The sequence below is a fragment of the Brachyhypopomus gauderio genome, chromosome 8 (assembly GCF_052324685.1).
Source record: "Brachyhypopomus gauderio isolate BG-103 chromosome 8, BGAUD_0.2, whole genome shotgun sequence".
In the NCBI taxonomy this organism is placed as follows: Eukaryota; Metazoa; Chordata; class Actinopteri; order Gymnotiformes; family Hypopomidae; genus Brachyhypopomus; species Brachyhypopomus gauderio.
The window spans coordinates 21,853,027-21,880,324 of record NC_135218.1 but is presented as its reverse complement, the minus strand read 5'-3'; the positions used below and the strand labels follow the sequence as shown (position 1 = coordinate 21,880,324).

Sequence of the window (27,298 nt, the reverse complement as noted above, 5' to 3'; positions counted from 1 at the left end):
TCCCCCCTGTCTGTGTGGAGAGCATGCAGAGGTCGTACTTGCTAGGAGCATCTGGACACTAGAGTTAAAACAACCCCATGGCACCCATGCACGTTCACTCAATCACACAGAGTGTCTCTATCTCTCGTTCTCTCTCTCTCTCTCTCTCTCTATCTCAATGACTTTCACAGTTTCAGCTGCTTTGGTTTACAACTGGGATGGAGAAAAAAGAGAAAAAATGAAGGACAAAGGTGAATTGGTGCCGCGTTGTCTTCTGCCTTGTCATTTTGAATTGTTTGTGAGTTCAGGGTTGCTTCTCCCCATCTCTGTTCAGTTCCTCACGTCTGTGGTGGGTATAGGCACGCCCGCACAAAGAGCAAGATCTCTAGTTCACTAAAGCATTGCTGGTTTTCTCAGAAAACCCCTGAGACGTTTTGATATGTCTCTTCTTTGACATGTTTCTTAGAAAGCCCAGCAGGTAAAGGTGCGGTCCACGTTCACATTTTTTGCAGTTTATATTTAAAATTGTCAAATGTGACAATTCATTTGCATTGTGGATATGTGCAGCTCTGCTCCTCGAGATCTCACCTGCAGAATTCACTTTACATTGGGATTAGTCACCTACATAGCAGACATGTGCAGTGCAATGAAATGGGTATAGATTTTGCACTGCTGCCTGTAAAATAGAATACAATAGAATAGAATCTTTATCTGTTGAGCTGAGGCTTGGTTGCCTGTTGTGTTATCAGTGAGTTTAATTGTGGATCTAGAGGTGTGAGTGTCGGTTCGGTGCTGTGAAGAATGTGTAATGCAGAGCACTCTTCACACAGCCCTGTGAAACTCCTGTGGTGGTTTCTGACTTCCCATTTTGACCTGCTGTGGTTGGGTTAGGGTTAGGGTTAGGGTTAGGGTTAGGGTTCCCATGAGGAAGATCACGACCCATGAGCACTTGGAATAATCCCCAGATCCCCCCAGTTTTCAAACCAGCTTGTGGGGAACGTTTGTGGAGCTGAAATCCACAAATAGCATCCTCACTGTCTGGATCTTTTAAGTGTGTCGGGGCGATGCAAAACTCATCCTCTGTGGAGCAGTTTGGCCAGTAGGCAAAATGGTGCTTTTCCAAATGGGGTGGGATGATTGTTCTGATGTGTGAAAACATCTCAAACCATTTAATGACTATAGGTGTTATAGCCACATGGCAGCTTCTTCCTTGGGCATTTGGTTAATGGTGGAGGAACAGCAGCTTGTTGTAATGAGAGGTTGAATGTTATAAAATCATCTCTGTAAGCTGGACAGCATATATATTTCAGTACCCTGCCGGGTACTCCATCTGTGCCTGTGGGCCTTCCTCCGGGTGCTCCTCACCTGGCCGGGCAGTAGAACCAGTATCTGCCCTTCAGCAGGTGGGTGATGAGTGGGGCAGCCCCCTTTCTCCAGAGGGCCAGGGTGGACGGAGAATTGGGTCAGGACATTAGAGATTGTAGCAGCGTCACTTGGCGCAACATGGCTGGTGGTGTATTCAGGGTTGCCAACTCTCACGCATTGAGCGTGAGACACACGCATTTGACCGTTTTTACACGCTCTCACGCCACACTTCCGATATCTCACGCCGAAAAAAAAAAATCTAGTTTATTTACCTCTGATCCATATTCAGTGAGTTACTATTTGCTCTGGCGCCAACCACCGGCGATCGATATAATACTTAATTTGTGTCCATTTTACGTTCGCCACCACCCCCCACGTCGACAACTTACGTTGTTTACGTTGTTTGTTTATACTTGATTCAGGATGGTTTTTTTTTTTATATCATGAAATTTGGACATGACCGATTCGAGCTCTGTGTGATCGAGATCCTGCTACAGTGATCATGCCATCTGGGTGCACAGTCACTTGTTAATGTCATTGTGTATCTTTTCCAATGCTAGATTAGCATTAGTTTGTGAGGAAATACGCGGTTGCTGATTGTCCTGCTTCTGCTTACTGTCTCTCCACCAGATAGCTGCTCTAAGGATCTTCAGCATGGACCGGATCTCCAGTGGGATAAAAGTAGCGTTGTATTGTAGACTCAGATAAGTCTGATTGGTCAGACTTTTAAAAACGTAAAAAAAGACAAAAAAAATGAAAGGAGAGAAAGAACTGAACTGCTGTTCAATATAGTACGAGTTTACTAAAACTTCCAGAATTAAACCCCGTAAAATGTAACTGGATTGGATGTAATCCTGGATTAAGTCCGATAGCCACTAACATTTATTTGAGACGAGCAAATCAAAGCAAAAATGGCAAATCAAAGTGGGTGTTTGTGTCCTACAGACATGCAGCAGTGAGTGTGTTTGCAGTGTAAAACTCGCATAGAGACTGTGTGTGGGTCCGATATGTAAGAATCAAATCAATTCATTATCAGGGGGAAGTTTAGAATGTAACTTTATAATGTAATTTTACACGTCTTCTCATGATGAAACTGATGCATCCAAGTACTGCCTCATGAGTTAGTTTCTGCTATTGCATTTATCATAATATTGCCTCTTCAATAAAGCAGCAGGATTCTCTTTTCTCACCTATTTTAGATTGTTAATGCTCTCCCAGGTTTGTTTAGAGAGCAGAACGTTTGTCCTCCAGACTAAGTGAACGATGAGGGAATTCAAGAGCACACATTTGTCTTTGATTTGTGATTCGGGAGGATGTCTGTTGGATGTGCACGCTAGACTAAATGTAGCAGTCAAGAATCCTTTTCTCCAATTCAAGGTGACATCTGCCTCCAAAACATGGAGATTTGTATCCAAGCATGACTAAAGTCAACAGCTAAGTGCTGAGTGAGGTGAGAAACACCAGGTAATTCACCCCGAGAAGAAAATTGACACAGTTGATCCTGAGGAAAATAAGTTCACAGGGGAGTACCTGTAAAAGGAGAAATGACCCCATGTAAATGTAATCCTGTCTGAATAGTGTTATGGTGTGTGTGTTCGAGGTGTAAACTTTCAAAAAAGAGTGTGTACGTGTCTCCCTCCAAAAACAAGGCCATGTGGACAAGTTTACAGCAGGTGCTGCCGCCTGACGCAGCATGTTGTGGTGTTGTTGTTTTTTGAACAGTGTGCTCTGCAGTTTTGGCTGGCTCTGTTTGGGCCACTTCCTCTGTCTACCCGGCCTCTCTTCCTGCCACGCTTGTTTTATACATTCTGTTAACCTGAACCTCATTTTCTGTTCTCATTTGTGCTCACACTCACACTCACACACTCTCTCTCTCTCTCTCTCTCTCTCTCTCTCTCTCTCTCTCTCTCTCTCTAATTAGATCTGAGTATGCTCATTTGTTCTGTAAGGTTCAGTGCAGAATTAGTCAGAAGCCGTTGGATGCATTCAGATCTGGCCTACAGTGCATGCACTCTCTCTCTCACACACACACACACACACACATAACATAATTTCCTATTGAACTCTACAGTAATTGATTGCACTGGGATAGCAGGCGCCGTGTATATGTGTGTGTGCATGTGCAGGGACTGTGAAAGCCTCTTAAAGTAGTTCTGGCAGTACCCATAGGACATTGAAGTTTGTGTTCTTCAGAGGAACTGCGCACAGACAGAGGTTACTTCAGAGGGAAAGTTAACGTAAATGCTTACTAAAGTAGAGCAGAGGTCCTGAGAGGAACTGCAGGGAAAACGGCACCTTTTGAAAGGCTGTGGCACAGCTGTGGTTGGTGTGGCTTCCACGTTAATCTGGGGCCACTGTTAGGACCCTTCTGATGTTGCTAGATTATATTTAGCTGATCACTGTCAAACAGGATTGACTGGGAGTGAATACCATTGTGATTAGCTCTGAGCGTGTGTGAAGTGGTAAACCCTCTTTGACTCTGATTAAAGACAAAGTAGAGGAAAAGGTGGAATATTTAACATTGTTATTTTGCACTCCCCCCCTCCCTCCAATCCTCTTTGCTTGTACTGCAACATACAGGCGAAACCAGAAAAAAAGCTTCTAAAAAGCATTCTGTTGATTTACAGCTAGAAGCTAGAAGCCGAACTATTGATTGAAGTGATCATTGAAGTAGTAATTGATAGCTGATTGCATTGATAGCTAATAGCAGGTTTTGCTTCAGGTTGATTTTTGCTCAGATTATTGGAATGTAAATTTATTTTTTCTATTCATCAATATTGTCCTGACTTGGATCATTTGTTAATGTTCAGTTTAAATTACATGAACGGCAATTGCTCCGCAGATCAATAGCAAGGGTAGCAACATACTGCTTAGTTCAAGGTAGGAAGTAGTATGTTTGTAGTATATAACCCAGTAGTACATGATAACAGGTGAAGTAGAGGAATTGAGTATTGAGGGCGTTGCAGCCATTGTTATCTGACTTCCATCTCATTTATTCTCGTTAAATGGTCTTGATTTTTGCACTTCCGCACAAACAGCCAGTGGAAGTGTTACCGCCCGGTCTAGGTCAGACGGTAACAGCGAATTAATGTTGGAGTGATTTAGGAGTGAAACAATAAAGGGGAACCGACAACACTTTAACTGATCCAATAATATATATTTAGACAACATGAAAATGCCAGATGTAACAAGCATTAGCTTAGCACCACTGACTTCAGGTAGGCCACGCTGAAAACGAGAAAAGAAAACTAAACTACAAAACAAACAGCGGCCTACCCTACCTGGTGCTAAGCGACTTCTTTTAAACATACACAACAACAACCAAGAAAATAAAAGAGAATACTACATAACAAACACAACTACTCAAAAACAGAGACACAGTCCACCACACACACACAAGAACAAGGGCCAGTATCACAACTCTCAATTACGGTTAGCAGATGTATATTTATATCAAAAACAACCCCAAAACAGGGAGATCAAACGAGGAGAGCCTGCCACTCTCTCCTCCCGTCTTCACTTCCAGGAAGCCTTTTATAGGAAGCTGTGGATTGACCTGTCAGGCACCACCCAGAGCCATGTGACCCCATCATCCTGGGTGCACCTGAAAGAAATTACAACACAACACACATTCCACAGCACACCACGCTCCCTCGGGAGAACAGCACAATCATACAGTAATATCTCATCATGCTCCCGCAAGAGATTAGTACAATGTGTACAGTAATACTCATCTCGCTCCCGCAAGAGATTAGTACATATCAGGACCTAACACCCCCTCCCATAAAATGTGGCTTCCAAAACAAAGGAACCACAAAACAAACAGAAAAACCAACAAACACCTGCAGAATCAGCACCGGGACAGAGCATCAGCGACCACATTGTCTTTACCTTCCTTGTGTTTAATGACAAGGTTAAACCCTTGTACTATCAGAGACCATCTCATCAAACCATGATTCTTATTCGCCATAGTGCTTAAAAACGTAAGGGGGTTATGGTCAGTAAAAACAATCACAGGTACGGAACTTCCACCCACATAGACCTCGAAATGTTGCAAAGCGAGGAGCAATGCCAAGGCCTCCTTCTCCACAGTGCTGTAAGCTAGTTGGTGTTTTAAAAACTTTTTAGAATAATAACAAATCGGATGATCCAAGCCCTGGTCATCCTCTTGTATAAGAACAGCACCGGCGCCCGTATTGCTAGCATCCACTTCCATCTTAAAAGGTCGTGAGTGATCCGGAGTCACAAGAACAGGTGTGCAGCATAACAGGGTTTTTATCGAATCGAAAGCTCGCTGACATTCCAGCGACCACACACATACAGCAGTTTTGCCAAGCATGTTAGTAAGAGGCACTACGATCGAGGAGAAGTTTCGACAAAAACAACGATAAAAGCCGGCCATACCCAAAAATCGCCGTAGCTGTCGTTTATCCTGAGGAACAGGGAAATCGACAATAGCCTGAACCTTGGCATCCAGGGGACGGACTTTGCCATTTCCGACCATTTTCCCCAGATAGATCACCTCACTGCGACCGAATTCACATTTCTCCAGATTTAAAACCAAAGAAGCATCTCGTAGCTTCTTAAAAACAGTGTCTAATGCCTTCATATGTTCCACCCAGGTGGATGAAAAGACCACCACATCATCAAGATAAACTTCACAGTTTGGAACATCACCTAACACCATAAGCATGAGCCGCTGAAACGTAGCAGGGGCATTTCTCAAACCGAAAGGCATCACTGTGTACTGCAAAAACTGATCTGGAGTAGCAAAAGCAGATATGACAGATGCTCTTTTTGTTAACGGGACCTGCCAATATCCCTTCAGTAAGTCTAATTTACTCACATATTTAGCCGTGCCAATTTTGTCTACGCAGTCTTCCATACGAGGGATCGGGAACGAATCAGGTGTAGTAATGGCATTGATCTTTCTATAGTCGGTGCAAAATCTAAACGATCCATCAGGTTTGGGTACCAGAATGCAAGGCGAACACCACGGACTAACACTAGGAATGGCAAAATGGTTCTCCAACAAATATTTTGTCTCTTGTGCCATCTGCGACCGCTTTTGAGGGTTGACGCGGTACGGATGTTGACAGATAGGTAGATGCTCTCCCACATCGATATCATGTTGTAACAAGGTGGTACGTAGAGGTACATCAACGAACAACGTCGGATAACTCTGTATTAAATCACTCAGGTCATTCTGTGCTGTGCTGGGCAACTCTGCCAACTTCTCAGAGAGATGGAGGAGAGCCTCGGAGTTCGGAAGCCTGGCACAAGGCAAACAGTTACGACCCAGATGCAAGTTGTCCTGTTCAGGTGTGTACTCCATGGACATGGTGAGAGAAACAGAAGACAGAGTAGTGGGTGAAACGGAGACTGATGGAACTATCTGATCTGGACGCGTTTCCTCCGATCGGTCATGATACGCCTTCAGCATGTTAATATGACATAACCGAGTCTTCTTACCTCGGTCAGGAGTGGCAATGACATAATTGGTAGCTGACAGTTTGGACTGAATGACATATGGACCAGAAAACCGCGCTCGAAGAGAAGAACCAACCACAGGCAACAGTGCAAGCACTCGCTCACCGACTTTAAATTCCCGACTCTTTGCCTTTGTGTCAAACCTGTTTTTCATCGCCACCTGCGACTCACACAGGTTGTTCTTTGCCACCTTACGAACAAGACACAGACGGTCTCGAAGATGCTTAACATAGTCACACACAGAAGTTGCCCGAGGTCGTGGAGTAGCCAACCACCGTTCATACAACGCTAAAAGGGGCCCTCGTACACAACGTCCAAAAAGCAGAGTGTTTGGACTAAATCCAAGAGACTCCTGTACTGAATCACGAACTGCAAACAAAAGTAAGGGCACGCCTTCGTCCCAATCCTTCTCAGATTCCAAGCAATAGGTCCGTAACATGTTTTTAAAAGTCTGATGGAACCGCTCTAATGCACCTTGTGACTCGGGATGGTATGCACTAGAAAACTGGTGTTGGATGCCTAATTCCTGGGTTACCTGAGTAAAAAGACGAGACGTAAAATTAGTGCCCTGATTGGACTGTATACATATCGGTAAACCAAAAGTGGAGAAGAACTTTATCAGAGCTTTTACTATGGCCTTTGAGCGAAGCGAACGAAGGGGAATGGCCTCAGGATAGCGTGTAGCCGCACACATAAGAGTAAAAATATAGCGATTTCCAGCACGAGTCCTCGGCAAAGGACCGACACAGTCTATCAAGACTCTCTCAAATGGCTCACCCACTGCAGGAATGGGACACAACGGAGCCGGGGGAATAACCTGGTTTGGTTTACCAACCATCTGGCATGCATCACATGTACGGCAATAATTCGCCACATCACTAGAAACCGACGGCCAAAAGAAATGCTGCAAAACACGCTGTGTGGTTTTTCGAATGCCCAAGTGGCCTGCCAAAGGATGATCATGGGCCAAAGATAAAATGTGTGAATGATACTGACGTGGAACCACCACCTGTGTAATCGACTCATGCCCTTCTTTAGGGGAAACCCAACTTCGTAATAATACCCCATCCCGAATGAAGTACGCGTTCTGATACTCCAGAGAAAAGCTCCCATTGTCAACACGCTCAAAACATTTTATTAGCGTTTGGTCTGTGTTCTGTGCTTTAATTAAATCTGCCCGCGACAAAAGATCAGACATCGAAGTCTCAGTATCGGAGTACGTAGGCTGGGCGTGTGATGCCGTCACACCAGCAGGTGTAGTAACTGGGTGCTCCACAGGAGAGGCAGAATCAAGGGCGTCAACAGGTTTATTTAACTCAGATAACTTGGACATAAAAGTGTCCCGTAAGGGAACCTCACCAAGTTTGGCAGCCTGTGCCCGAGTCAGTACACAAGCGGGAAAATACTCAGGAGTGTCCAAAGCAACGTCAGTAATAGGCTGTTCGACAACCTCCGGAACCAACACTACACCACCCGCTATGTCATTTCCTAATATAAACGAAACTCCGCTTACCGGTAGTTCCGAGCAAACCGCGACCTTAACTATCCCCGTAAATGTTGCTGCCTCTAAAAACATTGTATGAAGGGGAAACCGCAAAACTCCAAGCTCAACTCCCTTAATGAGGACATCCGTGCCACAGTACGACTCCTCAGAAAATGGCAGTACAGACTTCAAAATTAACGAAACTGAAGCACCCGTATCTCTCAACCCCTTTATAGGTCGTTTCTGCTCACTCATCTCCGACAAAGACACACATCCCTCAAAAATAAACGGTTGAAACACGGGGTCCACGTCAGGAACCGAGGAAACAACCGAAGGTACTCTACTCACAGCGTTCACTTTCTTGATCGCGCCTGGATTTCGCAACGCCTTACGCTTCAACACTGGACAAGCGGCGATTACATGTCCTGGTGCATGACAGTAAAAACACTGCCTAGTGTCTCTAGCCGCTTCCGACGGTGACGAAGACGTAATTGTAACACTCTTAACACCTCGATTTGGAGGTGCTGCGAGACGAAGGAGAAAACACAGTTTTATGTGTTAGGACAAACTCATCAGCGGACGTGGCCGCCACTGCCACACTACAGGCTTTCTGTTCATTTAAGTAAATCACCACATTCTCAGGAAGACAATTTTTAAACTCCTCGATCAGGATTAACTCCTTTAATTGCTCAAACGTTGTGACGTTACTGGCGGTACACCATTTTTCGAATAATAAAGTCTTCTCCCTCGCAAAGTCAGTGTATGTCTGGTTGGGGTTCTTTACTAAGCCTCTGAAATTCTGTCGGTATGCCTCAGGCACCAACTCATAGGCCCTCAGCACAGCTGCTTTTACCATGTCATAATCTATGCTTTGTGTTAGTGACAGAGAGGAACATGCCTCCTGAGCCTTCCCTGTCAGTTTACACTGAAGCATAAGAGACCACAGTTCCTTGGGCCACTGAAGTGTTGTTGCAATTCGCTCAAAGATGGAGAAATAAGCATCAACCTCCTGCTCCCTAAATGCAGGAACCAAACTGATCTGTCGACTAACATCAAAAGACGCAGGGGCGGAGACAGAACGAGGTAAGGGTACCGGTATATCTCTTTGCGCTCTCGGGGAGCACATATGAGGCTCTGGGGAACTTCCCGGAATAGGACTGCCTGCAGCCGACGGAGCAGTCTTACGTGGTAACGGAACAGGTCGCCCAGCATCCATAGCCAGCCGTTTCAATGCAATTTCCTTGTCCGCCTCAATCTGCAAAGCACGAACACGTAATAACTCAACCTCGCGCTCCTGTCGCTTTATCTCCAACTCTAGTTCTTTTAACTTTATCGCAAGCATAGGATCAGTCACAGAAACACCCAACACAGAATCCACATGTACACTACCTACCCGTTCACCGGCGTCATCCGCTACGGACTCACCCGGCAGCGGAAGTAAACTCGGAACGCCACCGCGATCAGGCAAAATGCCGTCGCGCACAAGACTATGCTCCAAAGCCTGCTTAATGTCCCTCTTTGAAGCATCCCGCGATACGGTCACATTAAAAAACTCAACTATGAGAAGGAGATCCGCCTTCCGGCACTTATCAAATTGCTCCAGGGTAGGAAACAATGAAAACTCCGTCAAGTCAAAATGCGCCATAACTAGCACACCAAACACACTACCCCACCGCCACAAGAAAGAACACCAACCAGGCGAACCAAACACAAAAGAAAACCGGGGAAAAACACCAAAACGGAGGACGAGCCCCCAATTGTTACGGAGGACGAGCCCCCAATTGTTACCGCCCGGTCTAGGTCAGACGGTAACAGCGAATTAATGTTGGAGTGATTTAGGAGTGAAACAATAAAGGGGAACCGACAACACTTTAACTGATCCAATAATATATATTTAGACAACATGAAAATGCCAGATGTAACAAGCATTAGCTTAGCACCACTGACTTCAGGTAGGCCACGCTGAAAACGAGAAAAGAAAACTAAACTACAAAACAAACAGCGGCCTACCCTACCTGGTGCTAAGCGACTTCTTTTAAACATACACAACAACAACCAAGAAAATAAAAGAGAATACTACATAACAAACACAACTACTCAAAAACAGAGACACAGTCCACCACACACACACAAGAACAAGGGCCAGTATCACAACTCTCAATTACGGTTAGCAGATGTATATTTATATCAAAAACAACCCCAAAACAGGGAGAACAAACGAGGAGAGCCTGCCACTCTCTCCTCCCGTCTTCACTTCCAGGAAGCCTTTTATAGGAAGCTGTGGATTGACCTGTCAGGCACCACCCAGAGCCATGTGACCCCATCATCCTGGGTGCACCTGAAAGAAATTACAACACAACACACATTCCACAGCACACCACGCTCCCTCGGGAGAACAGCACAATCATACAGTAATATCTCATCATGCTCCCGCAAGAGATTAGTACAATGTGTACAGTAATACTCATCTCGCTCCCGCAAGAGATTAGTACATATCAGGACCTAACAGGAAGTGTGAAGTGTGTGAAGTCCGCAAGCAAACCAATATGACGTCGAACACGCACAGGAGGGAGGAAAAAATGCAGCTGCTTTTTGACATTTGTTTTCATGCGTAGAACTTTATGCAATAGGATTTGTGGCCCCACTCAGCCAATCAAAGGCTGGTGATGCAACAGGGAAACTGTCCCCAGAGACAATGAAGTAGTCACGAGAGCAGCAAAACTCGTGTTTCCTGGGCTAGTCATGGACCGAGGATGAGTTAACCTGACAGCTGTGAAAGTGGCCAGTTGAGCAATTAAATGATTTCAATTGGCCAAGAATGTGTTTTAATTTAGGAACATTTTGTCATCTGTTTAAACAAACACACAAAAAAGGCAAATGTACTCAGACACGTGTGCAAAGGTCAATCAGACTTCTGAACCACCACAAACCCCCTCACTACTCTCTATTGACTTCCTGCCTAAATCCTCAGCTCCTGATTGGCTATGTGATCAATCATCAGATCTTTAATCCATTGTCACTGATTGGTCAGTTTGGTCAGCGAAGTCTTGCCCCTCGGGATTCCAGTCAGCCCACCTTTTTGGAGTTGAACAGAAACTCTTATTCTTCAAATACCCAATTAGGACACATTTCAGAGGATGTGTATCATGAAACTGTAAGAGCTGTTGTATGAAAACTGTTTACCCCATCAGAGCAGTAAAACATTCCAGGGTTTTAAGATGCAGTCCCCCAAGAGCTGTGCTTTATCACACCCTGTGAACAGTTCAGTCAGAGTGTTTGCACCCTGACTTCTTAAGGCGGCTCTTCAAATCTTTAAGGGTGGAGCGACTGGTGACCTGAATGTCTGAGCTGGCACAGTTTTAAGACGGAACGCTGCACTGTTATTTTTTTAAGGTGGAACAGTAGCTCCCTGCTTATTTAAGGAGGCACAGCCTCCATTCTACTTCTGTACTCTAAAACTTGTGACGGATCCTCACAAAACACAGTGCCCCCTTAAAACATTTACGCCCTGAAGAAGCTGCTGTAAACATCGTTGATGTCTACGGGTCACACAGTGGCCTCCACCTCCCTGTGCTGAGCCAGAGATCAATAAACTCCCACCCGCATCAAAGCGTAATCGAAGCTTCCCTGTACCCTACCTGCAGCGCGACGGCCGCCCTGGTGCCACCTTTGACCCCTCGTGCATTGTGCTGGTCAGTTTGGCCTCATAATATGTATGTGTCCAATGTTAAATGCTTAGTTTTCAGCATCTCAGTGCTGTTCTCATTTGTTTGAAGTTGATGGGAAAGTAGTCACATATAGACAAAATGAACTGTGTTCACACTCTGTAACTCTGAACATGCATGTAAGATATCCGCACTGAGGGAACAGTTACACAAAAGCAATAGTTGTTTAGGTATTGGTAGTGGGAAGGAGGAAGTTGATGGTGAGGGGGCAGAGGTCATGTGGTTACCATGCAGGATGTACGACAGGATGGCAAGGGAGCCCTGCGCAAGGTAGCCGTGTATTTTCACCGGCGAGCCTCAGCTTTGTGGTCGGAGAACCAGGGGGCGGGGTTAGGAGATTCGGAGGCGGGGCCAGGTGAGAAGGAGCCAGGTGAGAAGGAGCCAGGGACAGGGCCAATCGCCCGTCGCCACAGCGTGTCTGGGAGCCCTGAGGAAGAGCGTTCCCTGCCGGATTGCAAGCGTGCGAGTCATAGCGGACAGCTTCTCATTCCGTTTCAGTCATCTGGGACTGCTGTGGGACATCCAGCTGTCCTCGTGAGCACTTAGCGACTCTCACAGCCACGGCTGTTTTCTCTCTTTTACCCTTTCTCCTTTTCATCACTGTTGGAAAGTGGCTCATTTCAAAGCCAGCGACGCTGTTGTCATTCACCTTGGAAACAGGAGCGTTTGGCTGTTGCATCGGCTTCCAGATGGTACACCCACGACCGAGGAAGAACACCTAAACACATTTCATCTTCAAGGAAAAAAAAATATGAAATGATGTAATAGATACTATCCTCACTGACTGTGTAAAGTACAGTAAATAATTCTTGTCTTCCCCATTCCGCTCCAGTTAGAGCCATTAGGGTTAGGATGAGGATTTCCTGAGCTGTCATAGCTGTCATATCTGATTCTATTTTGAGAATACAACCACACCCTCCCCAACAGGTTTTAGGGCAACTGTGTTTATTTCTATGTACAAATGAAAGAAAGTGAGGAAGAGAGAGAGCGTGTGACTGAAAGAAAGGGAGAGAGTGAGAAGGAACAGTGAGGAGGAAAAAGTGTGAGTGAGAAGGAGACTGGGGAATATGAGGGAGAGAATGTGGTAGAGAGCGAATGTGTGAGACATACAGAGAGATACATGTATTGTGCTGATACTGGCAAAGCAGCCTGCACTGGCCATCTTGTACAGACCAGGAAGACATGATCTTTATAATCTTATGTTTTAAATGTTTTTTATTGATTAGCTTTTAAAATTGACTTCAAAAAAACCTTAGGAACTTTAAATTGAATTTACTTTGTTCCTTGACAGGATTCATAGTACTCATAGTGTGTGTGTGTGTGTGTGTGTGTGTGTGTGTGTGTGTGTGTGTGAGAGAGAGAGAGGTATGCAGGCACATGACTTTTGGGCAGGAATTGGGCTGTGTGTTCTACTTGCCATCTGTGCAGGTCAAGGTACCCCTCTGTGCCATAGTCTCCCCCCTCTGTCCTCACCCCCCCACCCCCCAAACCTTAGGACATGTCCTCATTAGCATTCACCCAGGACTCACCAGGCTACAGCTCCACACAAAGCCCCACATAGCTTCATTCTCAGGGGCTTCCCGGCTTCCGGGGCACTTTTCCCCTCCGTTTTCCTCATCACGGAGTCACCCGGTGGCATTTAGAACAGTACTGCTCTGAGCCGCTGTCCTCCCAACCTGGGTGCTCATTCAGGTTGGTTTGATTTACAATGCCCCTGCCTAAGAGACACTCAGATAAGAGTGTCTCCGTCTTCTGTGGGGGCTACGTCTTCCCAAGTATTTCATACAAACGTAGACGCACAGCAGAATTTTCATTGAGTACACAGGTTGGGACTTTTAAGTCTTGGTTGTTGTAGTTCATAAGGTTGTCCCTTTGGGATTTGAAGTTTTGAACTCCGGACAATATGGTGGAATTTTCAGAACCTAATACTTCACAATGTCTTTTTGTAAAATGTATAAAATGTATTATCCCTATTTATATTTCACATTATTTCTTAATGGTATGTAAGACTTTACAGACAAGAACTGTTTGGAATGTTGTTGTCATGGTAATGGGAGTACGCTTGTACCATGCACATTTTGACCCGGTGTGCTTTAATGTGCTTTCGACCACAGTTAGCGAGGGGCCCCAAGCAATAAAGTTCAGCATTTCAAACCTGCAAAAAAAAAACAGAGGCTGACATTTTTTAACTCTCAAGGTTTAGGTCAGCCTGGTCATTCTTAAACCCCATGTTGTCTGAATATAATCCCTCGTAGTCGGGGGGGGGGGGGGGGGGTGCTTGAGGGGACATACCCTCAACAAATTGCATTTTAAAAAAATAGTCTGCAGGCATTGGCTGACCTATACTCCCCGAGAGGAGCCAGGAGGGTGCATTCTTTTCCAGATTATTAGGTTTTTTTTTTTATGTCATTCCACTCCATAATCCCTTGCCCCCCCCCCCCCCCCCCCCCCCCCCTTCAGTCGGCTGCGTGACGTGAAAATCAACAGGGGATTTTTTTTTAGCTGGGGGTGTTGAGGTTGTCTGTCAGGAAACGCATTAGTTTTCCTCGTTTTGTTGTTTGGCTTGGTGTTTAGTCTGTTTAGGGACTGCGTGCTTACATGCCGCAGGTGGAGTGAGGTGGTTTTGTTGCTGGAATCCTGACACCTGTTCTGAAGCGCTACGCCGGGCCAGACGTCCGGCGAAATGCAGGCAGAAGCCGGAGCTGAAGTGGGTCAGTCGCGTCCAGGTATACGGTGGAGGAAACTGGAGAAGGGCGTAGGCCGGCTGACCCTGGCCAATCGAAATGCGACGCAGGCAGTGTGGGTAAATGCGACACGGGTTCTATGGGTAACTTGCTGCCACGCACCTGTAAGCTCGGGTTTTCTCCCCAACACCCCTGCACCAGACAGCCACGTTCTGAAAGGCTGTCATATGAGAGGATGTAGCATCCATATCTGCACTGCTGGAAAGCGTACGAGGAGACGGAACAAAAAGTTCCTGGATTCTGTTGGATTTGCGGTAATCTGTATAATCTAGGTAATCTGTAGTAATAGACTGATCTTTGCCAGTAATTATGTAAAAAAACAAAAACTTGCTGTCCTGAAGCAAAATGCCCCTGAAGTGAGACAACTTGAAGGAATTCACCAGCTGCAGTTTTTGGCTCGTTTGTCTGCGGAGCGGGATGTCCCGGAAAGAGAACAGAATAGAACATAGATTTCCTAACAAAGATTAGAAGCTAAAATAAGTCCGGTGGATTAAGAATAAAAGAACAGTCGGGGAGTGGCGGAGGTCTAAGAGGTGTGGGTGTTCGCGCGCGCGTGTGTGTATGTATTTATGGCAGGCCACTGCATTGTTTTGATTGTTTGCTGTCTACACTCTATGTCCTCCTTAGTTTCACCAGAAAATAAGGGAGGTGGTGAGGTGTTTCAGTACACACACCTGACTAGGATGTAGTTGTTGCTGTTCCTGGCCTAAATGTAGTCTCGGTCTCTGAGGTCACTCTTTTATTTATGCTCTCTCCTAGCTCCTCACACACCTGTACCAGGTGGGTGTTTGGGTATCTGCGTTAGATATGCTACAGGCCTGGGCTGGGGCATAGCGCAGCTATTTGGCCAGGTTGAAGCTGACCACAGATTAACGCTTTTGTTCCCTAGACATTTGAAACCTGTTGCCCAGGATCTGTGTTCATTCGACAGTGTTCGCAACACACCTGTTTAGGATGTGAGCTGATGTCATCGGAGAGAGCGCACGATTCCACGTGGTGTCCGTGCTATGTCAGTGAGGTTAGCTGTTCCTCCTCTGAGGAGGAGGCATTGTGGCCAGAGCTAGTGACCGTGACGCTGTGCAGAATGACATGTTCTCTGGTCCTACTGGATACAGTTGACACTAGAAAAACCTTACACCTGATCTCAGATCAGATGTCCATTCAGTCGAACCCTACAAGCATTTCCTCCTTACTGTTGAGACGTTGTTTTCATTGTTGGAGACCATGTGGAGCAACCGGACCATGTGGATCTTGCATATCCACACAGACACAGATCTACCTGTGTACACACAGCTGCACTCAACACAGACACAGAACTGCCTGTGTACACACACAGCTGCACTCAACGCAGACACAGAACTACCTCTGTACACACACAGCTGCACTCAACACAGACACAGAACTACCTGTGTACTCAACACAGACACAGAACTGCCTGTGTACACACACAGCTGCACTCAACGCAGACACAGAACTACCTCTGTACACACACAGCTGCACTCAACGCAGACACAGAACTACCTGTGTACACACACAGCTGCACTCAACGCAGACACAGAACTACCTATGTACACACACAGCTGCACTCAACGCAGACACAGAACTACCTGTGTACACACACAGCTGCACTCAACGCAGACACAGAACTACCTGTGTACACACACAGCTGCACTCAACGCAGACACAGAACTACCTGTGTACACACACAGCTGCACTCAACACAGACACAGAACTACCTGTGTACACACACAGCTGCACTCAACACAGACACAGAACTACCTGTGTACACACACAGTTGCGCTCAACACAGACACAGAACTACCTCTGTACACACACAGTTGCACTCAACACAGACACAGAACTACCTCTGTACACACACAGCTGCACTCAACACAGACACAGAACTACCTATGTACACACACAGCTGCATTCAACACAGACACAGAACTACCTATGTACACACACAGCTGCACTCAACACAGACACAGAACTACCTATGTACACACACAGCTGCACTCAACACAGACACAGAACTACCTGTATACACACACCTGCACTCAACACAGACACAGAACTACCTCTGAACACACAGCTGCACTCAACACAGACACAGAACTACCTATGTACACACACAGCTGCACTCAACACAGACACAGAACTACCTGTGTACACACACAGCTGCACTGCGGATACATGGTAGCTTGAGGAGTGGAAATGAAGCTGAGGTTTAGCCCTCTCTGTTCGAGGTGCATAGACCGCCTCCGACCGCCTCTGACCGCCTCGTGCCACCTCCGTTTCCTCTCAGCTCCTTCTGTTCTCAGCACATAACTGCGTATAGACCACTGCTAGAAACGTATACATAATTACGTATTGTTTTGTCTAGGACGGGACTGTATTGGTAGCCAAATGAAATGGCGAATTAAATTGAACATTGAACTCCATGTGGAATTTTAAAAGTTATTTTTAACCTTAGCTCAGTTTCCTTCTTTTCTTTGTGTGTTGTTATACCTTTAGCAGGCAGGCTAAGTTTCAAACCTTTGGTCCGTCTCAGCCTGTGCTATACAACCCTCACTCATTTCACTAAACTTGCACTGTTGCCACAGCGCACAGGCTGCGCATGAATATGCAAATCCACCAGTCCAAGAGAATTTGGCTCACTGATGGCTCCGCCCATGGGGACAACCCAGCTGAGGCTTGGTTGCCTGGCAGCAGCCATAGAGAGTGTGTGTGAGAGGGAGAGAGAGAGAGAGAGAGAGAGAGAGAGTGCGAGAGAGAGAGAGAGAGAGAGAGAGAGAGAGAGAGAGAGAGAGAGAGAGAGAGAGAGAGAGAGAGAGAGAGAGCGTGCCGGGTAGTGAAGGAGGGGCCAGAGTTTAGCAACTCTTGGCAGCTGCAGTCCTTGTGCCTGTGTGAATTTGTGTGTGTGTGAAAGAGCATGTGTTTGAATCAAATCTCCCTGACCTGTACATGAGTGTGTGTGTGTTGCTGATTCATACGAATTTCAGGATATTAAGAGGAAGGATTTTTTCCCTTCTCCCTTCCTGTGTTCGTCTCCTCTCTCCTGGTCTTGTTGGCACATTGTGGACCACTGGTTTAGTGTTTTACTGGCTGGACTGGAGTGTTTGGGTGAACTATACCTCACTGTTGTCTGGCCTGCGGTGGCATCTAGTTTGAGTGGCTTGTGGGGGACGAGGACGTTTGGTCACTACTGGCCTGTGCAGAGTGGACGCAGACAGAACATGTGGACCCCAGTCCTGTGACACACACGGTAAGAACCATGTGCTTAGAAGGCCTTAGGTCCGTGTCTCGGAGACAGAGAGAATGTGTGTGCCTGTTGCCTGAATGTCTGTCTGCTCCTTTTTCATAGTGCAAGGTAATAAAATCATGATGATCTTGATTCCTGTTTCTTATATTTGCATTCTCTAAAGACGTCTGTTTTGTCTTTCTCTCTGTCCTGCTCCCTGTCCCTGAGAGAGAGCCCAATGAAAATGGGATTAAGCAGATAATTAGGGAACGCCTGCTTATAACGAAGTGACGTAGGGTCAATCCGTACCCCTCTCTGTGTGGCGACTGAAGGTACAATTGTAAACATTGTGCCTGTTTGTCAAGGGAAGTGTGTTTTCCCAAACTTTGATCCATGGAACATGGGAAAGCTACATTTTGTAGCACGGTCCTCTGTCCTACATGAGTGACATTATGATTCTAAGAGATCCTAACGTTCTTTTCCAAATTATTTTCTAAGTAGCATAAGTGTCGTCCCCCCCACTACCACCACCACCACCACACACACTCAGCTGGAGATCTAGAACACTGAGAAAATCCAGAAAACTGTCTTGCTGTGTCTCCTTGGATGTGTCACTTGTTATCTCACTGTGTTAATCTGATCAGAAGGAAGGAAAACAGCTATAGAGGTATGGGGGAGGGGTCAGTTACCACACACACACAGTGAAGACATGCACACGTCTGGGCAACTTCTGTTTTCTAATGAAGTGAGTATATTTACTGTCTTTGTGGACGTAAGCAGTATATTGAATGTCATTGTAAGTCAATGTAAGTTGATACTTAAGTGGACAAACTGGTATGGGGTGGGGGTTGTGTGTAGGAAGGAGAACTGAACTGAGGGGCAAGTCATACCGCAATTGCTATGAAATAAGGCCAGCCACCCCCAACACCCCCCCCCCCCCCCTTCTCTCTATCCTCTATTGTGATTCTTTATTGCGCTTGTGTGTCCCGCTGTGTTTCTTTAAATAGACCACTTTTCACACTTGCCCTGTGCACACATGTGGCTCAGACAGCTTCCATATGGCTCTATGCGGTAATAACTCTTAGCATATTTAATACACGCTCGTATACGTGTTCACACATGTGGAATCGAGTTCCCTTTTGGTTTTAGGGCTGTAGAGCACGGTTTTACTGTATCTCTTGGCAAGCTCGTTTTCGGATAGTTCGCCAGAAGTACAGAAAACGTGTCCTCAAAAAACACGTTTCAGAACCCCCCCGGGCTTTTCTCTCCACCTGGCGTGTTCCTCGTCCAGGTTCTCACCCGCTCGTCGTCGGTCCCGGGCGGTTTCGTACGGCACAATACCGCTTTGTGGTCAGGAATGCGCGGTAACGTGATCGCTCGCGACCTGGTCCCAGTGGAGTGTAGGTTTGTTGTTTCGTTTTCGTGGCGCGACTCCGTTTTGACATTTGTGAAGCAAGTCAACTACGGCGTGGCACTTGATAGCTTCGTCAGGCTGGGATTAAAGGGTGTGTGTGTGTGTGTTGCAAACGCTGAAGTTCTGTTGTGCTGGGCATCATGAGTCACTGCTTCCTGTACATCACCTCAGTGTGTGTGTGCGCGCGTGTGTGTGTGTGTGTGTGTGTTTGGCTGTGAGTGGGACTGAAAGTGTCTCTTCTGCAGAAGTGGATGAATAATTCTAATTTATGTACAGTGTGGGAAAAATAAAATAGCCGCACACACTTAGCCATGTAGTACTACTGGGGCCTCAGAGCAGGAAGCTGGGAGTCAAACGGCGAAGGATGTTACACCATTTTAGAGGAAATAAAATAGGTGATGAATGATACTGTACTTACTAAATCTGTAGACTGGGTGATTCCGTTTGATGGAGCTTTCTCCTCAACATCAGGAAGAGCAAAACCACCCTGACACTATGCATGTAGGCAAAAATGACCAACTAGTAATACTCAAAATACATAATACTCAAAATACTACATAACACCAAAATCAAAGGTGTTAAAGTGCCAAAAATGCCCAAAAAGAAAACCAGCAATTTTGGTCTAATTGGATCCCCGGTGTTTTTATAAAGCTTCATTTGTCCTTTCTGCACAAACATGTTTGAATCCACTGCAGTGTTGTACCCATACAAACTACGTTATTTAGTGTTGACAAAAGGAAAGGTGTGTTTTGTTCTGCAAATCGGTCCCTTCTCTCTCATGGGTCTTGGTGTTCCTCCAATTCCCTGTACCCGTACCCTGTGGTTCAGAGAGAAGGGGAGTAGCTGGGTGAGGAGGACTAGGGAAGATGAAGATATGAGAGACTGTGGAACACGGAGGGAAGGTATGACATGATGGATTCTGCTCTTCACTGGTTTTACAGAGAAAGTGGGGGAGGTAGAGGACACAGAGTGCCTCTCCCTCTCACGTTCTCTTTCTCACTCCTCTCTCTCACTCTATCTAGGTTTCTCTCATTCTTTCATTTTTGCTGTCTTTCTCCCACACCTCTACTCACTTGCTCCCTCTCACACCTGGTCCTACGCCGTGTTACAACTTTGGTGTAGATTCACAAAGCAGTTGTAGTCCATGCAGTAATTTGGTCGAATAAGAAACAGATGCAAGGTGTCGGATTCTGTTCTGCGTTTGCTAGCAGATAGTGGTGTCTGCTTCCCCCAGAGACGACCCCTGGAACCCTGCGAGGCTCTGATGTCATAAATTCTGCAGTCAGGCCCACACATTGAAACAGCATGCAGGTGATTCTCTCAACAACAGTAGTTCTTTGCAGGTGCGTTCATTGCAACTTTTTACAGTGTGTCAACCGAACAGGATGTTGCCAAGATCATCAAATCGTTTCTTTAGGCCAGGCACAGATGTCATGAGTCATGGGCACCACCTTCTAATTGTCATTATGCACCATAACACCCAGTCATGCACCCTTACACCACCTGGATGAGGAGGTCCTGCTGCGTTGCATAAGACCTGAAGAGTCTGGGATTACCGTCAGGCATTCCACAGCATGGTACTCGGATTGGTCATGGTAACCACCTGATGGTGTTTGTGTTTGTGGAGCAGTTTCGTTTCAGGCGCCACTCCCACTGCTGTGGAAGAGGTTATCTCACCACGGTGGATTCTGTGGAGACCGGAGGGACATTTTCTGTGTGTTGCATAACCTTTGGATCACGTTTGAGCTGTACCTTACCAGCCATGCTGACAGGTTTCACAGAGAATGTAAACTTGAGTTGAACTTGCCAGTTTCATTACACACATTTGCATCGCAGTTAAAATTAACTGTTTAGTTTCCAGCCTCCCAGTGCGGCTGAGCTGCCGGTCATAATTACTGTCCCGCCTCTTCTCCTGTTAGTCTTCATCACGTTCCCTAATGCCATCTCCTCAATGTCTCCCTCTCTTGCACCTCTTCAGGTTTGATAGCTTTTCTTACTCACTCTCTTCCCTCTCTCTATCTCTCTCTGTCTGTGAATGATGCATTAGTCTAGTCCCTGCCAATGGAGGCTGTTATCTATGTAACTGTAAGAAAAAGCAAGTCAAACGTGCCACGATCAAACACACCCTCGAGTTTGGGTGCTAAAAGAGAGCAAAGCCTGATCATAGCCTTTACCAGCAAGCATCTCATTCTGTTCTGTTGACGTGCCTGTCCATGCATCTTTATCTGATTGGATGACGGATCATTCGGCACAGTCACTGACAGTCATGTGATCTGCTGTAGATGTGGTCACTACTTCTGTTTATGGAGATCTGCTTTCCTGTACAGTCTAGTTGTGGTAGTCACCAACATCTCATATTTCACAGGTTTGCTTGGGGTGTCTCTAGACCCCCCATACTCAAATACCGGCCCGCGGGCTATCTATTTCTGGCCCGTGAGCTGTTTTGAAAAGAGTTTTTTTTTTAGGAATCTTTTTTTTCAATTGCGCTATCCGCTCTTATTTTGAAATCGCGCACCGCGATCTCAAGACGATGCCGGGGATTGCCTTTATGGCAACAACAAACAGGTAGCAGACGCCCAAATGCGTTCACCCCCCCCCCCCCCCCGTAACCGGCCTTTCAGTGATTTAAAAAATTAAATGTGGCCCGTCATCATTTCTATTTGAGTACCCCTGCTCTAGACCCTGTGAAGCTGGATCTATCCACATAATAAAAAAAAAAACTATGCAAAGGTGAAATTCAATCAAGAGCTCTGCTTTAAAATGTTTGTCCACAAATCCATTTTAATAGGCTTCGGGCCGTGTGTGCATGCATGTGTGCGCTCAGAAGAGGTGGTGAAACGTCGCTGTAGTGCCTTGGAGACCAGGAGAGCATGACAATGTTCTGTGAAGCACACTTGAGCTCTTCTGAAGGTCCATGTTGGTGGCTGTTGACTACCGTTAGGTTTCCATTGTACAGGAGTCGGTGCTACAAATAAAAAAACTGCACAAAAGACCTCTCAGCTGTGAATTACGAGTTATTTTCTTCCTGGCACTACAGAATGCCAAACAATAATTAACATGTTAATGTGAAAATGAGAACTGTGCTCAAGGGTGCCTTGCCTTCAAGGGCAGATTTGAACAGCAAATGAGGCGTCTATAAAAAGAAATTTGACACCCGTTTAAGCGTGACCTTGTATGTTAACTTTGACGAGTGAGGCATTAACTTGGAAATTGATTATTTGAATCTCAAGAGGGTAGGAAATCTAGTTTTCACAGGGTGCATAGAAAGGTCCGTGTTATCGTTATCCTTCTGACCTGGGCTCACCTTCTTACAACCAAAGCGTAGTAGTTGCTTTCCTTCCTCCTGCAGAGCCTCCGTTCCTGTAGAGTTCAGCTCGGCCCCAAATGTAACAACAACAGAATGACGTATTCAAGGTCGTCTGAAGACTGTAATGAATTGGGTCAGGTGTGGTATGTTGGTGTTCGTTAGTGGTTCTCGGGTCTGTAGGGGAGTGATCTCCAAGGAGGAATCCCTGTGACGGCTACCTTTAGTCATTCCAACTTAAAAACTAATCTCAAGATAGCAGTTTTGCTAATTTATGTGACTATAGGGCATGAAAGAAAAGGGCTATCTATTACAAAATTTATGAAACCCCATCCATCTAAATAAGATGTTATTCCACATATTTAATCCAGGCAATAACAATATGATATTTTCATCGTAATTACGCAGGATTCTAGATATTCTAGTTCTAGATATGTTTACATATTAAACTGAAATGATATCAACCCATTGGCATATAGTGTCAGATTCTCCTGGGTTTTATGTAAATAGGAAAAAAGTTTTGTGTACTTTGGACATGCCTCAGAGGTTATTTCATGATCTGATCAGGCCTGTACATGATCTCTGTGTCACTGACCGAGTGTGTATGTGTGCATGCGCACACGTGTGTATGCACAGCGAGTCTCTGACGTCAGCTGACTGACTGAGTGTTGTTGAATACCTGCGTGTCGGCCTGTGTGAGTCGTCCCACTGAGAGTCTGTATAGTGCTGCCTTTTAATTCTCCTGACACACTTGCGTGATCACACCTGCATGATCACACCTGCTGCGTTCTTGGCAGGGATCTGCACCTAAAAAACCAGCTTGGGACTGTACTGCCTACTGCATCAGTCTAATGCTTCGAACTTGTACAGGATGAATTAAAGCGAAAGACACCTATTTGCATCTTCTGTAAAACAAACAGTGTTACTGCCAGACCAGGACACCAGTGTGCCTTTCCTGAACCATTTACATATGGTAAGCATATGTGCTTGATGTATTCGTGGTTATGGACCGGTAGTGTTGCCAGTGGAGGAGACGAAATGGAGTGGTGGTCAAACATGTTTGTGCTGATGAAGGTCTACTTGGGATCTTCTGTTCATGCTTTATACTTAATGACCATAAAAAGCATTTAATGAATGTGAGTACATGTGTGTAAATTATGATTATTTAAGAATTGTTAATAGAAAACTCATTAATTCAGTATCGTTGCTCATTATCTTTGGGGTGTGCCTGAAGGGCCACTTTTCGGTCTTATGTCATTTGTAAAATAACACTTAGTGTATCAGTTGAATTATCCATAATAGGAGAATATTTAATGACTGTTTCCCATGTTGGAATTTTTATTTGTGCCCTTTTGTCAAGCAAGACACACAGTCCTCGTGTTTTCGGTAATTTGCTCCGTCTCTTGCATACGAACACCTGCTTGTCTTCTGGCTTTTTTTTATGACAACAAAGAACTTGGTGCTCTGGTCATCATGAATAAACTGGGCTGCTCGTCAGAGTCTAGTGTTTGAGCAGACTGCTGATGCCTGAATAAATACAGATTTGTCCTAAGGCATGTATGCAATGCAGGATACGTCATGTCTGACCTATATATAATATATATATATATATATATATATATATATATATATATATATATATATATATATATATATAGGCTGTATACAGTTTTATATACAGTTGAACTTTCACAACAGTTGTGGTTTAATGCCAGCTTGCCACCATCTGAAATGGTGCTGTGTGTCACATCAACGTTTCATTGTGGTGTAGTGAGGATGGTGTATTCTGCCCAGCATGTGCTACAGCCTGAACTGGACCGGATCGGTTTAGGTGGTTGGTTTATTTGACCCTTCAGGGCAAGTTGGAAGAGCAGAGAGAGGGAGAGAGTGAGGGAGGAATAGAGAGGGAGAGAGAGAGAGAGAGAGAAAAGAAATGTTTCATGCACATTGCGTAGCCTTTTGGTCCTGATGTTCCAAGCTACCTGAAAGAGTTTAGATGACACCTCTACATACAAACAGTGCCAGAGGTCAGAGCCTGGGCAGAAATGCAGATGAGGACACACTGTGTTCACGGATCGAGTGTGCATTATCATCTCCACTGTGTGACCTAGTGTGTCCGAGTACCGTTAGGTGTGTGTGTGTGTGTGTGTGTGATGTTTTGTCCCCGTTCTCATGGTTGCCTGGCTGTCTCCACACATCCACTCAAGCTTGAGAGCTTGTGATGAGTCGTCGTTCTACGTATAAAGCTTGTCCTTCATCCCTGGCTCTGTCTTTTCCTCCCTCTCTTTCTCTCTCTCACTCCTTGCTCTAATCACTCATCCTCCATTTGCCTGCTACCCTTCAGCTGTGTGTGGGCAGATATGCTCCACACACACACACACACACACACACACACACGGGCTGGTGCTACTGTGTTGTGTTGGTAGTGGAAGTTAGTGTTGGTGACAGTTAGCTGTGGAACCGGTTTGCTAAACCAGAGGAGCTGTGTATCCTCAGTATGTGGAGAGAGGACACACACACACACACACACACACACACACACACGCACGCACAACTGGAAGAGGGGAGAGGAGTCTGTAGTGGGTTTTTGTAAAGTCTAGTGTGGCTTTTTTTAGTAGCAATGCAAGATTACCAAATAGGCAGAGTAAGCAACTTTTAGGGGTCCTGGGTAAATTGCTTGGTGGCCAAAACCAAAAGTGTATTATGGGATGATTTGTGATCAAGCATCTTGGAGATTTCAAACACCTACGGGCCTCCACAGGATTGAATCCAGCACCACTAATTAGTGAACTAGATCATTAGACCACTCTGTGTCTCTGAGATAAGTGTGTGTTTAAATGTGTCTATCTCAGGGTGTGTCTATGTGTAAATGGTGGCAAACCTGAATCTTTTCAAGTCCTTGTCTACAGGGCACAAAAGACTCTATTGACCCCTGGTGTGTTTGTTTTCCTCTGTGTTTCTCTTCTGTCTGTCCATCACCACCACCACCACCAAAACCACACCAGTTGGGGGAGGAGCCAGTCAGGCAGGGCGTGGCCATGTCTGGGCAGGAGCTGGTGGGCAGCTCGTTGGGTGAGGATGAGGAGGCTCGGGAGTCGGACCGGGACAGCGCGGTGGGGAGCGCTGCAGGCTCCGAGCTTTCTGATGGAGGAAGAGGAGGAGAGAAAGAGGAAGGACTCCGATTCCTCTTACCTGGAGACAAGTTGGACATAAGGCAATAGTCGAATAAAGTTTTGCTCATGCTTAGCATATTCCTACGGCTCCACTTATGCCATCTAATGTTAAAGATTGTTCTGAGTAATATCCCAGCTGAGGGGGTGCAGACTTAAGAGGCTTGCTGGCGTCTAACCAAAACTCAACGCCCCATGTTTCTCCTTCCAGGGCTGGAGAGCGTAACGTCAACCCCTCCGTGACCTCTGAACTCTCGACGCGCTCGTCTGCCTCACTGAACGAGGAGCAGTTTGAGGACTACGGAGAGGGCGAAGACAGGGACTACAATCCCAGCAGCCCTGGCGATGACGCACACGGCAACGGGTTCTCCGACCTCAGTTCCTCTGTACCTTCCAGGTGTGTGTGCGCGGACGTGTGTTTGCGTGTGTGTCTGCTCGTTTGCCTTTGCGAATGCCTTTGTGAAGTGTGTGCGACACAGATGTAAGGCATGTTCTATGAAGGTCGTATGAAGTTTCGTATGATCTGTCTGTGCTCCAGCGCCCTTTTTCACCTGCAAACACCCAGGCAGCTCTAACGGACGATGGTTATTGGTGGACGATCGCGTTGACTTTGGAACATGATCAGAAATGAGGATTCTGCAGTGTGTGAAAACGTCACGCCAGTCAGCGTTCAACAGGAAGAGGGTGGAGGACAGAGGGAGAGTTTAGGTTTACACAAGTCTGTGTGACGTCAGAGCGGCTGCAGTATTTCCCCAGAGACTGTTATTGTAGACACTACTGGAGTGTGTGTCATCCCTACAGTTGCCCATACAGCAGTAAGGATCGGTACACAGCAACGTGCGAGATTCTTCCGTGGTGGTGTATGAGCAGCACGGGATGGGCCGAGTCCGAGCTGCTCTGACTCACTCCATCCAGTCTTGTTCAGCAAAATCAGGCCCGACGGGTAAAATGAGGTTTTGGTGGGAACTTTTAGGCAGGGCGGGCCTCCGCACACGCCGTGGAAATCACAACGAACGCAGTTAAACGGAGAGTGAAGGGTGATTTATTGAAACGAATGCCGCTTGCTGTCGTGCTTGCACACCCACACGGCACTAATGGCGGATAAAGGGATGAGGGAGCAGGTATTGAATGTGTTTCTGGAAGATATTGTGCAAAGTTTCAGGAGAGTGACTCACGAATAATGAAGACTTTAATAACGGAGGCTGTAGAAAGAGGATCTTCTGAAGACGCAGCACTGTAACTGGAGCCACGTTAGTTTTAATAGCAAACATCAGACAGCAATTATTCATATCGATCCTTCTGAAAGCTTTGCCTAAAAAAAATTGCAAATGTTTGCTTCCTTGGTTGGTATTCAGTTTCTCACATTAAAAACTCGCCCCGTTT

The 27,298-nt window shown here is 45.9% G+C and overlaps 1 protein-coding gene across 7 annotated transcripts in view; it reads left to right on the top strand.

Annotated features, from left to right (window-relative positions):
* rab11fip4b (RAB11 family interacting protein 4 (class II) b) overlaps positions 1–27,298 on the top strand; it is a 45,710-nt gene that overhangs the window by 3,735 nt on the left and 14,677 nt on the right. For 4 of the 7 annotated variants that reach the window (XM_077015452.1, XM_077015446.1, XM_077015450.1 and 1 more), the window contains exons 2-3: positions 25,751–25,959; positions 26,127–26,312. In XM_077015452.1, coding sequence (XP_076871567.1) covers positions 25,784–25,959; positions 26,127–26,312 — 362 coding nt within the window. In that variant the 5' untranslated portion in view covers positions 25,751–25,783. Of the gene's footprint in view, positions 1–17,659; positions 18,052–20,365; positions 20,753–23,332; positions 23,719–25,750; positions 25,960–26,126; positions 26,313–27,298 lie in introns of those variants that run through there. The other 3 variants (XM_077015451.1, XM_077015447.1, XM_077015448.1) reach the window with 3 other exon arrangements.